Below are 17,850 nucleotides of genomic sequence, written 5' to 3' on the forward strand. Positions count from 1 at the left end.
GCCTCGCTCCCGCCCGCAGCCGGCTACTCCTCCTCTCTGCACTCTCTTCTCCGCCTCTTTCTCTCCTGCCGCTACCTACCTTCCCCTGCTCCTACCATTCCCCTCCCTTCTCCTTCCCCCCTCATGCATATGGATAGGCGCATGCGCGGGCGGGCGGCTTCCCCGCCTGCCGCCGTGGGCTAGATGAAGCCGAGCGGCGGCGGGGATCCCAGACGGGCGGCCGGCTCCCGGGCGGTGTGTGTGCTGCATGTGCGTGTGTGTGTGCGTGTGTGTGTGCAAGCGTGTGTGTCTCGGGGGGGCGGGGGGCTCGCCGCGCCTCCACCGCGCGGTGGCCGGCGACCTGAAAGAAATAAAAGGATCGGGATAATAATCGCAATAATAAAAAGAAAAGAAAGAGAGAAAAGAAAAGGGAAAAGAAAAGAGGGAGGCGAGAGAATAAAAGGAGGCTGGGCTGCTTTGCATTGAAGATCGAGGCGCTATTGAAAGCGCTTGAAAAGCGGCGTTGTTCGGCGCGGGTGCGCGCCGCGGCCGGCGCGGTATATTAGAGCGGGGCGGCGGCGGGCAGCAGCAGCGGCGGCGCCTCCTCCTCCTCCCCTCCTGGCCCTCCCCGTCCCAGAGCGAGCGGCGGCGGCGGCCTGCAGGCGGGCGGGCAGCGCGGCGGCGGCGGCGGCATGCGTGCGCCCCGGCGGGCAGCCGCGGCGGCGTGCTCCCTCCTTCTCTTCCTCTTGGCCCTGCTGGGGCTGCGGGCAAAGGTATGTACCTGGGCGCCGGGCGTTCTCCCGGGCTGCAGCCCCCCGCGGGAGGGGAGGGAGGGAGCGAGCGAGCGAACCCCTAGATGGGGGCTCTCCAGTCGGGACGGCAGGCATTTTGCCGTTTTTCCGCGAAAAGCGGTTCCCGCGGTGATTGCGGTGGGTGGCTTTTAAAAAGTCCCAACCTTCAGTGGCGTACGGGGAGCTATTGCAAAGCTCCTCCAGCTAGAGTTCCTGCTGCTAACTTTTCTGCAGAGATGGCAAACTCAGAAGCCTTCCGTGCAGCAAGGCTTAATTCCCTGGAAATAATAAATTACTGAGAACCAGGTTTTTTCCCCTGAAATTACTGGTTTCTTCTTTCTTTTTTTTTTTTTTTTTTAAAATAAGGGTATTCGCAGTACACTTGGGGTGACTAATGAGCAAGGTCTGCATCTCAGCTGGGCACCCTTGAGCAGGGAAGCTGTTTTTCCCGTCTCCGCTGCACCTCAGAGAAGGCAGAGTTGCTGCATTTCCGGGGTGCTTAAGCTACATCGTTTTGTTGGGGTTTGCCCTCGCGTGTGTACTCTTGGTTTGGTTTAGTTTTATTTCCTAACGATTTGGAAGCCTTCCTCGCAAACACAGTGGTTTTTGGATCTGGCACTTAAGATTCATTTTTAGCATTAATGTATTATTTAGTTGGGATGATTTATGAGCCTTTCTCAGGATGTCTGATACGGAAAAGCTTGGAGTGGTTGCCTTTTTTTTAATGTTAGGCGTGTGCTTCTTGAATACACACTTCAAATGACTTTCCCCTGTCTGCAGAGTTATTGTAGCTTATGTTTGGGGGGGGGGGGGAAAAAGTGAGGTAACGGTCTGTTTCTTGGGTCTTTTGGTTATTTTTTGTTTTGTTTTCTCCTCCGGTTCTTTCTTGGGATTAACAGGTGACTTTAGCGTCAGGACAGTTCGAGTTGGAGATCTTATCCATGCAAAATGTGAATGGAGAACTGCAAAATGGAAATTGCTGTGATGGCACCCGAAATCCAGGAGATAGAAAATGCACCAGAGACGAGTGTGATACCTATTTTAAAGTTTGCCTGAAGGAGTATCAATCGCGGGTCACTGCTGGCGGTCCTTGCAGCTTCGGATCCAAATCCACTCCCGTCATTGGAGGAAATACCTTCAATTTAAAGTACAACAGGAATAACGAAAAGAACCGGATTGTTATCCCTTTCAGCTTCGCCTGGCCGGTGAGTTGCGTGGCCTGCTCTGGCTCTGCTTCTGTTGGAGATGACCATAGCGAGCCGAGACCTCACTTCGTGAGCGGGGGGGAGAGGGACCAGGATTGGGGAGGGAGCAGGCATCTTGGCAAGAGCATCGGGAATCCGCAGCACAGAAATGAGTAAAATGTGGTGGTGTTTGTGTTTTTGTTCCCTGGGGCTCACAATGCACAGCCTGTTAAATTTGAAAGTCAGATGTGCAGCGAGGGGGATCTAAATGGGTCAGGGAAGCAAACCCAGTATCTCTGCACTTTACAGCATGAATAAATCTCTTGAGACTTAGGAGGTCAGAAGTTCATTTTTAATTTTTTATTTTGCTTTTTGTTTGTCCTAACCAGCGAAGCCTTGGGCTTAAGCCAAAAGAGCAGTGGGTTAGGGGCTGTAGAGGGATCCCGTGTGAAAAGTGTGTGTCATAGCTGGCCTCCTTCCCCGGAGCGTGTTTGGGAAGGCTTCCTGCTTCTCCCAAGGGGAAATCTCGCTGCACTGCTTGGTGTTGATGGGAGCTGCTGTTGCTTCTCTTGGTGTACTAGTTGTCAGCTTTCCTGGGAAGCTTCCTACGTTTTGAGATGATACTTGCTGACTCCAGAAGCTAAAGACTAAGAGCCTGGCCTTAGCTTTTGGTCCGTTTCATCCCCTCCTCCTTACAGCACACCTTTTTCTGATTACTTGACTCTCTAGTCCATAGATTCTGGATGCCCTTTAGTTGTCTGCAAAACTTAGTGGCTCAAGGAGGTAGGGCTCTTTGCCAGGCACTTTCACAGCGTTATCCACTCTTGCAAACACTGGTCAGCCTTGCAGAGCAGTGAGATGGAGGGCAGACAACCCCTTAATTAGCCAAAACCTGCTTTATTGTTGGTCATGTAAAGAACACTTGATTAGACTTCAGTGCTGCTTGTTTCTTCTGGGGGTTCAAGAGGGTTGAAGCTCTGCAGAGAGGAGTCTTCTGGTCACTGCATGGAAGCTGAGAACAGCCTTTTCAAAAGGGGCATCACCCAGCACAGACCCACATATGCAGTTTGAGAGGCCATGGGGTTTCTGGACATAGAAGACTGCCATGGCTGATGGCAGGAGGTTCTTGTCGTGTGCCCAGCAGTGCTGCTTGCCGGCAAGCAAACACTGAGGGTGATTGATCTGAGGGGCTCTTCCACACACATACACACACACCCACACCCCAGTCTGTCTTTCTGAGGTAGCTTTCTGGGATGCTATGGTATGAAAACTGAAAACTCCCGAATTTATGCTCCTAGAACTTGTATTTAGAGATCCCCTAGGAAACAAAACTGTTTTTCCCCCCTCTCCCCTTCTGCAAAGGTGCTGAGCAGACAGTTTCCCACCGACTGCCTTGGGGTATGTTGATGCTCAGCAGTTTTGAAAATCAAGTCATCCTAACCTAGATGCCTCAGGTCATTTTTGTGAGGGGAGGAGGGCACACGTGCACGCAGGGGAGGGGTGAATCTGGTTTCCTATCCTCTGTCACTATCACTGCTGGCAAGGTGGAAGCACGCATAGACTTTCCCTCAAAAGCTTGGCCTTTCCTAGTGAGATAAGGACTGGTTGCTGGGAGGGCCTGGACTTTTTTGGAGAGGGGAAAGCCCGCCCCAAAAGCGTTCTTTCTCCAGTTGTAGTGTAGACCCACACTTCGTAGTCCTATGGCCAAGTACTGCAGGCAGCCATGTGTTCTTGAAATGTCCTGTGCTGCCTCCTACCTGCCTCCTCTGTCAGTTGTGACTGCTGGAGAATTGAGGGCTGGAGAGGCAGAAGGCTGAAATAAAATCTGCATTTTTTTAGGAGATAATATTACAAAGTACAATAGCAGAGTTAACAAAAGTATTCTCTGTTGGAAGTACAAGTCCTTCCTTTCTTTCTTTCTCCTTTCTTTCTCTTTTTTTCTAACGTGAAATGAGATAAAACTGTTATCAAATATGCCATCAAAGGGATAAAGGGCTTTGTAAAAATCTGAGGTATTTGAAGCTCTGCCAATAGCTGTGGTGCTTGTCTTGCAGATTTTTTTTACTTTTTTTCAGAAAAGTCAGATTCATCAAGGATTTTTTTTTTGTCTTTTTAACAAGCCCTCTCCCCTCCTCCCAGTGATTTGGGTTCCTTGATTCTGAAGATGTCTGTGTGTATATGAAAATGGGACATATTCCCTCTAACAACTCCTCCTTTCTTAGGGTTGGAAAGGGAAATCTGTGCATAGGGAATGGGTTTGGGGACCCTGAGAGAAGTACCTTAGGCTTGTCTGCATCTTAGTAAAAGAAATGCTTCTATTGGCCTGCTGTATCTAATTGAGCACTGGAATCCTAGAGCAGCAGCAGCAAAACTCCAGTGCAGACTTTAAAATGTGTACAACTCCACAACTTCAGGAGCTCTAGTTCCTAAGACTGGAATTTTTAGAATGAATTCTTGCATATTCCCATGCAGAAATGCACCTTTTGAGACTATGATGATGGTCTGTTTGTGATTATCAAGCTTGCCTCCCAGCTTTGACTTCCATAGGACACAGCTTTTATGCTGCCCATTGTACCTTTCAAATGGCATTCGAACAAAAGAATATCTAATGTGGCAAAGCCCTTATTTGTACAGAAATGGGGTACGCAGATCACTTCAGGCGTTTTTGAAGTTCCACAGATAAAGCAGTGAACTTAGTCAACTCCAAGCTGATGCTGAAATCTCAGAACTTAAAAAAAAAATACTTTAGGTGACTGGATACTGTTGATTTTGAGACTAGGATTGCATTTACAGAAGTGGCCGATCTTGTCTTTGAATGGATCCAGCTGAAAACTGCAGTAGAGGTGACAGGAGCTAGGCCAAAATGTTCATCCTATTGTGCTTGAAAATTCGTGCTGCCTCTGAATGTTTGGTTTGTATTCAGCTGTCTGAGGGGAGCTTTTCTTGGATGTTCCAGCTTGAGTCAGTAACGTTAAGAAATCTCGTTGCCTTGACCACTTTAAAAAAATATATTAAATCTCTTCCCATGTCAAGCTGCCCCCTTATGCCGTTTGTGAGAAACAGTTGTCTTGCATCACAGGTCTTTATGCATCATGCAAGAGAGGAAGCAAAGAGAATGGTGTGCTTCAAATGGGTTGGTAGATTTGGCTTGTAACTGTAATGTAGATTTGAAGTGTCAGAGTCTTATTAATAAGTTATGTGGTTTGCTCTTGTCAGTTTTGATATGTACCCCTCTGAGTAATGGGTGTGGGAGATGGTGGGTCATAAATTAATTGAAGGGATGGGAGGTTTGAGTAAGTTGCTAGGAGACAGGGCAGCAGACAAGCATAAAGGAACTGGTGTGCATCAGAAAGCTACCCCTGCAGTACCTAGCAATTTTTCAGTAAGTTGAAAGGATAATGATGATGACTTAAAAAAACCCCAAAACACACAGTCTTGCTTCATTTTGAGACTAGTGGCTTTCTTGACAGACAAACTTGGCTTATAGAAAAGTATGGAACAAAAGAATTTCCACGTTCCACTTGTCAAAGTCTGTCTCAACAGGTTTTGTTTCCTGGTACACACTTGCTCTTCTCTGACATAAATCAAATCTCTTGACTGCCTTAAAGAATCCAAAGCGTGCTATACCTTAAGGGAGCTGTGCATGAATTAACTAAGCAAAGCTTAACACTAAACTTTGTTTTTATGCAAAGAAAGATCTTTTGGGGGTTTGGCGAGACTGTAAGTAAGAAGGAGGTCAAACTTGGCAGTTCCTTTGGTATGCATAACTCTCATTTCAAGCAACTTGTTTAGCCTGAAATTATGATCCTTGTAATTATTTAATATTGGGGCCAATTGCACCAATACATTGGGGAAACTACTGAGGTGGAAGAAAACCCTCCAGCATCTAATGACTTTAGCGTAAAAGACAATTAGAAAGGGTTTTGAACATCTTATTTTAGCCTTACCTTAAAAAATAGCACAGTCAGCCTTTCCCCTTCTCAACGATAACTCTCACTGCTACTGGTTCCTGAAGATGTAAGATGTCTTTTCTGGGTAGGCATTGTTTTTTCTGGCTAGAATGAGATAATGAAAGAGCTTTAGTGTTTTTTAAGCTTTGTGAACTTTTTTGCCCTGTCTTGACCCAAGAGGCTTCCAAAATCCTAATCTGCAACTGATATTAAAGTAGCAACCTTTTGAATCTAAGAGAAAAACAATAACTTGATTCAGCTGCTTTTCTCTTAAACAAAAAACCCTGAAACAAAAAAAACACAGCCCAAACCAAATAGTAATGAACAGTCATAAAACCAAAGCTCATTTTTTAGCTTTTGCTTTTCCCTCCCTCCAGTTAACTGCCTGAAAACTTGTAGAAGCAAATGCTAGCTATTGTTGCAGCTTTACTTAAAGAGTGCCTGATAGATGATCTTGGAGCATGGTTAGATCAGAAGACAGTTTTGTCATAACAAAATACATGTGAGTCAAATCCACACAGTGTCACTTATTGTTGACTACTAACTTAAGAAAAAACCTTCAGCACTCAAAATGCAATGCTTAAGTGCAATTGCCTAGGATTACCATCCAAAACAGAGCTGACAGTATTCAATGTCATCTGAAGCGTAATGAGCATTCACAAGGTGCCTTTTTTCCCAGGACTGCAGAGAAGTGATGCATCCATTCAGAGGTTTTGGGCTTCTTACATGTTCTTACATTGCAGTCAGTTCAGAACTTCAGCTTCCTGGTAAATCCATTTGACTATATTAACATAATATGTCTAAAAATAAATCCTCATTCTGCCTGCTCTCAGAATTTTTGTTCTAGTTCTTATAAAGACCTGCTCCCATTTAACTTCAGGAGCAGATGGGTTGGGCCAGGCATTGAAGCTTCTAAAGGTTCTCAGGCTGCGCACTGTCAGCTTGTTTATGCAGCTGGAGTTCTGTATGTCTGAAAATGAATTGCATAAAATCGATGCTTTATGCTTGCAATCCTAGTTAACTCCAGGAAACTTACAGCTTCATTGCAGACTGAAGGCTGGACGTAGAAGTAAAATAATTCAGAAGCTCCTAAAGTTGAGCCTTGGCTAATTAATTGAGGTGATGTGCCATACAAGAGGCTTGCACTTGAATCCGTCGCACTTATTCCAGCCACAGTTCTTAAGTGTGATGCCCTGCTGTACATGCAGAAACCATAAGCTGCAGTTCTTGACGGTATCTCATTGTAAGTAATGCTAAAAACAAAATTGGTGTTGACACTTCCAGCTGAACTTAACTTTGCGTTTCTGCTGATGGATAGAAAATTTATGTTAATTGACACACTTCTAATAATTTGAGCTGGTAACCTGTATGCCTTAACATGGGGAAAGATGTCAAAACTACAAGCTGCCGTGTTAATTTCTTGTGAGTGTGCAGCTCATGGTTCTGTGGTCGCTGTTGTGCAGCATAAATTACACTCATTATTCTTGTAGTATTCAGAAGAAACTGTAAAATGTGGATAGAAGTGGTTAAAGTGGTTTGTAAATAGTCAAACATCCAGAGTCCCTTACCAGCTCAACCCAGTTCTTACGCACTTAGGTAAATAAGTAGAAAGGCTTCTTGTTCAGGCTTGCTCTATGTGAACCTGACTGTTTTGCTTGGCTGGCTACTAGGTATTCTCTCTATTAACCTTGCCACCCTTTTGTAACCGGTGCATTTAATTATCAGTGAGATGCTTTAAACAGGTAGGGGGACTGATAAGAACAGGTAATCTGCTTGTTGGGGAAGGTTGAAAGCAACCATTGACATTTTGGCCTATCTGCTAGTCTTTGACAAGTGGGGCTCCGTGAGAAAATAAGTCAGTAACGAGATAAGGTGATGACTAAAATGCTGTTCTTGTGTGAAGCACCCTGAGATCACTTAAAATCATTAGTTTAAAAAGGGGAAGAAAGAAAAAGATGCTATACTTCTTTTCTTTCTTCTGTTTTAAAGGAGAGGAAGAAGACCCCAAGTCTCCCCACTCTATCCCAGTACACTGCTCAGTTAATGCATGCTAGTTTTATGATTGGAATACGTTGTAGTCCGGCCACCCAGACAGAGGCATTGACTGCTAATATTAACCAAGAACAATAGCGTGGCCATACTGACTGCAGTGAGGATTACAGAACATAATGAGGCCTATCCAAAAATAATGCTAATACAGGACAAGCAACAGGAAGCAGCAGTAGACTCAGCATTGCTCGGTTCCCAGACAAACCATGGACTTACTTCACACAATGGCAACTTCAGCACATTATGTATTCACAGGATACTCATTATTCCAGCAGGCTTGCCAGATCAGAGATCAGCCTGGTTTACTGGATGCTTAAGCGTATGCATAGTTTGGATAGCGGCACTTTTGTGCCCTTCATCGTTCGGCAGGAGGGTGGCGGTTGTATCGCAGAGAAGGTCTTGACTTTAGTTACTGCCTTGGCATTTGCCAGGGTAGGATGGAGGGAGAAAGCCTCTCCTGTAAGCTGCTAATGTAGTTACATTTGTCTTTGCCACATAAAGGAGAATACACAATGAAGTGTTCACTGGCCCTAACAGCAATGAAGGAACTACTCAAAATGCAGACTGAAGGAAGAGTGTTGTGCTCTGTTTTCTTGTGGGCATATTCTGCCGAAGATCTGGGCTGTCTACTTGAGGTTCAGCCTAGCTCTTGACCATGGGCTCTGAGGTGTGAGATTGTTACAGCTTAGACTTTGTTTATATAAAGAGCTGAGAGAGCAACAGCTCTACAGGATGTTGCCTTACCCTTATGTAGGCTGGCCCAAAGAAGAGCATCCTGATGATGTTGCATTTGGTTTAGAGGTTAGGTTCCTTCTCTCCAGTTCCCAAATATGTCCATATCTCCTGTGGATGGGGAACCAGCTGCCTTCAGCTCCTTTGAAGGAATATTGTGCTGTCAAAGCTGCCTGGCACACTAAGGCATGATGTTGCAACACATCTGTACAGTGTCATCGTGACTTGTCAACAAGGGGTACCCAAGTCCTGCTGGCCTTTAGATGGCGTGGGTTTGTGACTAGCCTGAACTCTGCTCAGAGGTGCCCTCCTTCCTGGTCCTTGGGCACTTTGAAATATGCCTCAGTTTCTCTCTTCCTCATCTTCTCCGTCTCTTCTGAAGAGAGGAGGGATTACTGGAGCTCTTGGCAATTTGCTGTGCTCCACTGTGGCAGCCTCCTTTCATAGCATGCAGGGAGGGTGCGAGCACCACTCTGACAGATGTTCACAGCTGTGCGTGGCTGGCAGAGCGTGAGGAGAATATTGCTGGGCTTAACCTGCTCTCCTTGTTTGGCAGAGGAGGAGCAGGCACAGCATTCAGAATGCAGACTTCCCACTGCATTTGTCTAGTCATGGTTTCACATGCTCAGCAAAGCTCTTGCATGGTTTAACCACAAGGGTAGGAGGGAAAGAAGTTTGACTAGTTCCAATCTCTTTCAAAAAAGGAGGCAGTCCTCTCGCTAATGAGCCTGTTTTAATCTTGCTCTGTCCCACTGACTTTCAGAATGCACTTGAAGCCAGAGTTCAAAAACACTTCTTTGGGTGGATGTCTGGATGAAGGGAGGGAAGGAGGTAATCAAGCTGAGAGCTTTAAACACCATCTGTTTACCTGAAGCTGCTAGTATTTCATGCAAATAACCAGAAAAGAGGCTGCATTGCCCTTTCAGACCCTTAAAAGCACAGATTATGATGGGTTTCAGGGTCTTCATAGTCTCTCTTGAGTTGCATTATCAATGGATCGAGACTAAATCGTGGTGTCTTGTCATTGAGGAAAGTAGCTCCTGAACAGTGATGCTCTTTTTTTTTTTTCCTGGAGTGTGATCTTAACCAGTCATAGTTTAACTCATAGGAGTTTTGCTTAAATTTGACCGTGCTGCTTTTTGTTCCTCTGAGTTGCTCAGGCAGTGGATGTTCTGCAAAGTGTGCCAGCTTGCTGTTAACTTCCAGCAGCCTTTCCTCTTGAGCCAGAATCCCTGCCTTCTGGTCAAGCTCAGGTTTACAGTGGCTAATTGGGTGTGACTCTGGAAAGTTCACTGCTGCCTTGTTGCCTAGGCTATTGCTTTGATGGAATAAGGTGCATGACGTGGAGTTCTTGTGTCTGGATATATATTTATTCTAAGATGGGCGGAGGTCATCTATGGGCATGGGAAAACTTAAACCTCCACGCTGTAAGTAGTCATTCCTGAGATATCTGAATTGTTGATCTATAGAGTGGGGATGATATGCACTTTGAAAAAATCCTCAGCTGGGCAGTATTTGCACAGAACTATGGGGGGATTTGGGGCGGGGGGGATCGGTTAGAGGTATGTGACAGTTGGATTGTTGAGAGGGGACTTGCTACTGTTGTGGAGCTGTTGAGTTCAGAAGGGCCTTTTGGTGGGAAGTATCCCATCTTGAAAACAAAGTCTTGTCCTTTCTGTGCCTTGTCCTGAGAGGGCCAGAGCCAGGAGATTAAACTGCTGTTCTTTGTGTCATCCCTTTTCAGGACAAGGATTCCTCATTTAAAATATTCAGATGAGGTGAGAGGGGACACACAGAAACAAGGGAACTGCCAGGGTAGATCTAGTCCCCCTGCATTTTGTTTCCATCCAGTTAAGCAGAAGCATCTCCTCTCTTTAAAACTCCTGTGTGGTGTTGGAAAGTGGTCACACAAGTATCTAGCAACAGTAGCACTTAAAGCTAGGATTCAGCCTTTCCTTTCCTTAAGGGCTAGGTGTGTTGGTAAACAGTCCTGAGAACCAACCAGGAACTGTTGCTATGAGTTTAGACAAAATATCTTCCAAAACAATTATGCAAGGCCGAAAGGAAAACATCCTTAACTTTAATGGAAGTAGTGCTAGTTGCCATAATTCATTCTCTATATCATAATATTTTTTTTCAAGCTTGCAGTAACATGTTGTGCTTGTGCTTCTCGGTGTTGGTAATTAACCCAGGGAGGAAGCACCCAAGATAGTGCAATCACCGTCTGTAATATGGCTCAGGAGTTCTATTCTGGTTTTGTTTGGGGTTTTTTAACCCTCTGACTTCTGTAAGGACTTCTTATATCTGCTTTTAAACAGTGTTAAATCATCATGTTGCCTTTTATTTTCAGAGTTTCTTTCACCCTGGCATGCTTGGTCTAGAATAGTAACAAATAACATATCACTTTAGGAAAATATTAACCAAAAATGGTTCGGGCCAATGGAGCCTCTGCATAGAAGTTTGGGTGCATGTCTCTGCTTGCCCAGCTTTGCTTACTTTTGGAAGCATTTTCCCACAGTTATCAGTGAATGAAATGGAATCCTAGTCTGCTTTGAATATGAAACATATTTAGGTTATATTGCAAGCCGGTGTCCGTCACAAAGTGGGTTTTCATTCAAAGGCTGCATGCTGTGTCCAGTCGTGAGAAAGTCGTCTGCTGCAACTCGCTTTTTTTTCCTCTCCTCTTAAGGAATTTGAGCTCTGCCTTGCATTTGCACCTTGTGGCAGCTTATTCTCAGAACACTGTTTTGGTTGCTGTTACAGAAAAGGTGTTAAGCACTGCAGCCCATAAATGAGCAGACTGTGACTGAGCACAGATAGAATTAAGAAGAAATGAACCTTACAACACACAGCTTCTCTGGTGAAACATCAAAACGCTCCAGTGACAGTTCTGTTACTGTTCTGCTCATCCAAAGGATGTTAGTGTTTATCACCTCATTTATAGTTACTGTTGCTCTTTACTTTTCAAGTAGGTTTTTTTTGCTTATTTTTCCTCAGTGGTGCTTTTGGGGGTGGAGGGCGTCTTGTTATGGTTTTGAATCATTCTAGTAAGTTTGGATATGGCTGGCTAAATGGTAATTTGGAAAGATACAGCCTGGATATCTCAAAGCAGAGCTGGGGGAGGAGAAGTTTTAATGGCTCTTGTTCTCAAGTTAGGATTGAAGATAAAGGTGGCTTAGATGTAATAGCTGGCACCTTTCCAACCCATGGAGTCACTTCAGTTAGTTTATGCTTATGATTATTATTACTGGAGTGCCAGCAAGCTCATTGGCAGATTAGTGTGCCTGTAAATGTGACACGGGGTGGATAGCTTGTCTTCCCTTTCCCTGCTCTTCCAAATAGCCCCATCTTAGCCTTTGTTTTACAATGCTTCTCTCTCACCCCACCCCCTTCCCATATCCATCAGTTCTTCCCTCAGTTACCCGATACTTGTGGGAGCTGCGATGGCCCTCATGCAGACAAAGCTTTCAAAGGGGGTGCTGAAAAGCAAAGTCCCTAGAGATTGCGCTGTCAAGGCAGAGCACAGTAATCTTAGCAACACTTCTTGCTTTCAGGATGGCTGGGGGAAGGGACATCAAGACTACTTTTCTCTATCTAAAATTCTTTTGAAGCAGTTTTTGAGGGTGGGGGTTTGGCTTTGTTATTCTTGAGGCTGCTGTGCGAGCCCGGTGTTTTCTGTCTTCCGTGTGCAGTTCTTTCACACATGCTTTATTGTGGTTACAGCAGAGTGTCAAAGGCTGTACTTCCTGGTTAAGTACATAAGATGCATTAACGATGACAAAGATGAGCTATCCAAGGTGAAAGGTCTTTAAGTCAGACTGGATAAGGTAGCTTATGGAGTTGCAAGAAGATCATGTTTGTCTCAAGTATAATCTGTTACCTATTTATGTTTTCAAGTATTCCATCTTAGGGCAGAGACCAGGATCTTTCTTTTTATTAAGCATTGTCATTGGCTGGTGTGTGTTTGGTTTTTTTCTTACAGTCATGTGTGACTTTGACTCTTATTTCTCTTTTGCAGAGGTCCTACACATTGCTCGTTGAGGCATGGGATTACAATGATAACTCTACGAGTAAGTATTCATTCCGCTGGTTTACATCATTCAGACACCTTGATTTCCTGTGCACTGAAAGGCTTTTGGTAGTCTAACCCAGCTTACTGTGAAGCAGAGCGTGAGTGCAGGGAAAAGCTCTGCCTCAGACTGTTCAGAGCAACTACTCCAGGCTCTGCAGCAGCCTGTCTCCATCACGTTGGCTGTAGAGGGTGAGGAGTTCCCTCAGCTAGGCACCAACGTCTTGATGACTAAAAATAGATGCTGTTAATTCCGTCTTTCTCCTTAGGGAGAACAAAAGCCAAGGATTATCTTCAGGTGTTTTTTGTTTTGATTTCTTTTTTTGAGTGATATTCAGAAGCTTAAATCTTGTTGACTTGAGACCTCTCAATAAACTGTGTAACTGTCACAGCTAACATGCTGCTTTTTTAACTTGAAAGTTCATTAACAAAAAATGTGTGAGATTTGGTACAGTTACCCATCCACTGAGTGCAGATGAGAAACAGGAGTGACTACCAGCTCTTCCTTGGGAGCTGGATGTCTGGGGATTTATATTCAGGGGCTGAAAAATATTTACCAGACACCAGCTGACAGAGCTGGCTAGAAATCAAGGGTGGGAATCATTGGCCTGGAATGTCTTTGGTTGCTTTCAGAAACTTTCTGCTAAGCTTTTCCTGTTGGCTAGAGGAAGCTGTGTAGAGTCTCTTGGCATATGAGCTGTTCTGCTTGTTGCCTACTGTTACTGAAGTAGGTGGGCAAAATTAGCTCTATTTTCAATCTAAGGCCTTAATAGTGTGTGGTAAAAGCCACAGGAGAAAGCATGAATCTGAACTCATAAACCTTCTGTTGACACAACAAGCCTTTTCCTTTAAGAGGAAGCAGCAGCACTCTGGCCCATCTTATACAAATCTTGTAACAGCTTCTTTCGTAGCCTGCTTTGGAGTGCCAGGTGACAGCCACACAGTAATGAAGGAGACTTCATGAAACAAAGGCCTTTTGGAAATGTACACAGGGCTGTGGTTTTGTGTTTTAATTGGTGAAGAGTGTACTGCTTGGGAATGGCCTTTGAGTCTGGGAGCCTTTCTGCATAGATCTGCTCTTTGAGTTCTTTTTAATACACATGGCATGTCCTAGTAGTTCTTAGTTCTAGAAAAGCTGTCCTTTTCAAGTGATGCATGTGCTGATGTCAGTGACAGTTGTGGTTTGCTTTACAGCCTGCCACATTCACCACTGTGGCAGTACCTGTGATTTCAAGCCCTACCCCAGCACAGCCACTGAGCAGTGGCTGGGAAACTTCTTGGCTCTTGACTATGGAGTGTTTTATGGAGGAGGAGCAAATAGCTTGCTACAGCAACAGAGCTGTATGAAGCATGGAAGATGCTTGAATTTAAAATGAAGGTCTTGTTTACAGTAGTCTCTCAGATTTTTCTCAGACTGGGTCTTTGCCACTTTTACTATTATTAGAGCTCATCTTTTTTCATGAAACAACTGCATTTCCAAAGCTACACAATGAACTCTTTCTTTGCTTTCATGTTCTGGAAGTACAATTGTCTTCAGACAAAATTGCCTCATTTCTCAGCAGTGCATTTGACCAAGTACAGATATGTTCTTACATATGTTCCTGACTTACATTCCTCCACTGGCTTTGCTGTCACATATCCATCTGTAGGTCACTTCAGTCACTGCAGTGCACAAAGCTTTTCCTTTGTACTGCACCACTTTTCTTAGAGGCAGCTTTCCCATAACTAAAGAATAAGTCTTGAAGAGCTCTCAAGAGTTAAAGGAAATCATTAGAACTAAACATCTGTTATCATATAAAATCATGAGGGTTTTTTGGTGATGTCCAGTACTTTCTTTAATGACTACTGAGTTGGAAGGATTCTGTGAGAGCTCTCAGAAAAAAAGAGGATTTAGTAGGCTTTGTGTAACTTTTCAATAGCTCTAGCATCCTCTGATCAATGCAGGCCTTGGGAGATCCTAGAGTAGACGTTTCCTTCCCCCCTCTACATTCCACTCCTCCTACGTTCCCTTTACCACATACTCTCTCTTGTCTCATGTCCAAGAGTGGCTTGCAGTTAAATTCTGGCCCTGTAGAAGTTGATGAGAATCGTGTTTTGTCAGAGCCAAGATTCAGCTTAAATGCTTCCCTTGCTCTGGTTCTTGTCTAGATGCCATCTTGCTACTGCCTCTTCATGCATAAAGCTAATGGGGCTGCCATGGCATCTCAAACCATGTCAAAGAGCTATTGTAAATTACTGGTATCGGTTGCATGCGAATTCCAGTCGGGCATAAGAGACTTCAGCACAATGTAAACCAAGCCATTGCTGGAAGTTGTCTGAAACAAAGACTTTCAAAAAGAACTGGTGTCCTTGGCCACCCAAACTACTTAGAGGAGTCTGGGCTTTTTTTTGTTGTTTGCTTCCTGCTGATGAGTGGTTCTAATTTCCCGAAATGAGACCACTGAAAAGCAAAGGTTAAAACAGCTCGTTTCCCTGTGCCTAAAACCTCTGATATAGTTGCCCACCAAATAAAAAGCCTTGAGGAGCAGCCACCAAAAGTGAATGAAACCAACAAACTCTCTGACAGCGAAGTGCAGAGTGGAAGATGTATAGAAAGCCTCTCTCTTCCACTTCATCAATTTCTAATTGGTTGATGTTTCCTCTAACCTTTCGATCAAAGCAGGGTGTTGTGAGTCAGAGGATGTCAGGGGAGGTAGGAAGATCACTTTCTCTGAAGCCTGGCTGAGCGCTTCTTTTTATTTACTTAACCAGTCTGCTGCTGTGGGATTGCTTACTATAAAGCATTGTTAGCATGGGCTAAGAATGGAAGAGTTGTTGCAATGCCTCCCCTGAAGTCTGGGTCAGCACACTTGTGTAAGTGCCTCCTGACAGGTGGGAATAGGGAGGGGTGGAGAAATTTTTGTACAAGAAAGAACATGCTAATACTTCGTTGTGAAAACTGCAGGTGATGGCTAATGGAAAGGGATCTTAAGTCTGTGAGACCTTGCTTGAATTTAAGCGTACGGTGGTAGCATTATGACATGTATCTAATGAAAGACAGTTCAGTCATCATCCAAAGTGAAACTGCAGCTGGCTTTCATCCGGGTCCTTAGAAAAATAAAGTTGGTGGACTAATAAAGATGTTTCCATTTGAGTTCACCCTGTGGTTAAGGGCTCAAAAGAGCTGATGGCTGGAGTGAGATGTTGTAGACAAAAAAGCAAGGACATGCTTCCTAATGAGTTGGCAGATAGGGGAAGAATGATAGAGCAGAAGCAAGAGGAAAGATCCCTTCCAAGGCAACTGTTTTTCTGGTGCCAAGGACTGAAATAGCTGTCAGTGTGGTATGTTCCCAACGGGGAACAGGGAAAGACTGGAAAAGCAGGAGTGTGAGTGTATGTGGAGAGGGGGCAGTTTGCAAAACTAAATGGAGCATCATTCCCCTTTTCTTCTTGCCTCTTACAGCAGAAAAGAATAGAGTTGTTTTACTTGCAAGAAACAGGATGTCTTTATGCACAGCAGACTCGGTATTTGGGGAAACTCGTTTGCTTTCCAACTGTGCTGTAGATCGGGGTGTAATCTTGGCAAGTGCAGCAAAGCCATCTCCAGCACGCATGAGTGGGACTGTAATCGCTTGACTAGCCCCATTCAAGGCAAACAGATATGCATCTGCTTAAGTACCTCTTAGAATTAGTCAGTAATCTTGTTGATGAGATCTAAGAGCCTTACACCTGCACAGTACAGGACATGATATTGCTCTGGATATACCAGTATGGAAAAGTCCTTAGGCATCTATGCTACTTGTGAATGGGATTTAAATTAATAAAGGCCTGCATGCATTTGGAAGTCTTACACAGAGATGTGGGGTCGGGGGCTTAGTGCCAATGAATAATAAAAACTGATTTAAATGGAAAACATTCTAGAACCAGAAATACCAGAAGGTGAATAAGTTGTTGCCCTTAAGTTCACACTGTAAACACTTAATGAGTGCAATAGTCTCGAGCCAAGAATACCCCCAAAACTGGGTAAATGGTTACAGTGTCTGTGTATTTGACACCCTTTTGTGGTTGTGCAGCAAGTGCTTTGACTTAACTTTATTCAGAAGTGCAGACAGGCAGGCAGGATCTAGTGGAGAATTGGTAATGAGTATGTGAGGCTCGAGAGGCCTGTTTGGAAGTTCTTTTTCAAAGCTACAAATCAAAGGTCCTTAGCAAATACACTTAAAAGTATTTCAGATGAAAAACTGCCTGTGTGTCACCTTAAGCTTGATGTGGCTGCTTCGTTAGTCTTCAATTCTGCCTTACCTAAAATCCCCAAACTTGCTTTTGTAGTTGCTGAAAGAACAAGCTGAACATTAAATACATTTTAATTGTTCACACTCGAATGTGCCGGCGCTTCACGCGCTGCCTTCAAACACATCCCTGGCAAACTGCCCCTCTACCTCACATTCTTCTGTCCCAGGATTATGCTCCCATACACAGAACAGTGTAGCCTGGTACTTATTTTTGGGATTGTACTATGTCTGCAAAGATATTTTGGCTGTTTTATGATAAACTTTCACTCGGCAGTCAAGTGCTCGCTAGCAGCAGGTTGTAAGGTAGTGTCACATCATTTAAGTCACAAGACCCGGACTACAAAGTGAAATACCACAGATATATACAATGTTCTGAGCTCATGTGAAATATTGTTCTTTCAAGCCATAATTTAGACAGTTGTAGGGCTCTGTCATGCCAGAAGACTTTTGCTGAAACTAAATGTCAAGTACAAAGTCTAAACTTTGAAATGCTCTATAGAGAGAAGGGGGGGATCTACAGTGGATATAGGCAGTACTTTTGAGTTCTCTGCTTTGAGATCTGGTAGTCTGGAATTTTTAGTGTCAGCTGACATCTGAAGGGAGAACTTCCACCATGTTTCTCAGCCAAAACCTGAGGGGTTGTGGAGTCTCCTTCCTTGGAGGTCTTCAAGACCCGCCTGGACATGTTCCTATGCGACCTGGTCTAGGTGACCCTGCTTCTGCAGGGGGGTTGGACTAGACGATCTCTAAAGGTCCCTTCCAACCCTACCATTCTGTGATTCTATGAAGGTCAGAGTTGCTATTTTTCAATGTAGTGTTTACACC

At 44.4% G+C, this 17,850-nt stretch overlaps 1 protein-coding gene across 1 annotated transcript in view; it reads left to right on the forward strand.

Moving 5' to 3' along the window:
- The first annotated feature begins 177 nt into the window (after positions 1 to 177).
- JAG1 (jagged canonical Notch ligand 1) overlaps positions 178 to 17,850 on the forward strand; it is a 36,292-nt gene continuing 18,619 nt past the window's right edge. Inside the window, exons 1-3 of the mRNA XM_061989237.1 lie at positions 178 to 752; positions 1,670 to 1,975; positions 12,704 to 12,755. Of these exons, the coding sequence (XP_061845221.1) occupies positions 672 to 752; positions 1,670 to 1,975; positions 12,704 to 12,755 (439 nt within the window). The 5' untranslated portion in view covers positions 178 to 671. The remainder of the gene's footprint in view (positions 753 to 1,669; positions 1,976 to 12,703; positions 12,756 to 17,850) is intronic.

Source organism: Colius striatus, chromosome 2 (assembly GCF_028858725.1).
Source record: "Colius striatus isolate bColStr4 chromosome 2, bColStr4.1.hap1, whole genome shotgun sequence".
Classification (NCBI taxonomy): domain Eukaryota; kingdom Metazoa; phylum Chordata; class Aves; order Coliiformes; family Coliidae; genus Colius; species Colius striatus.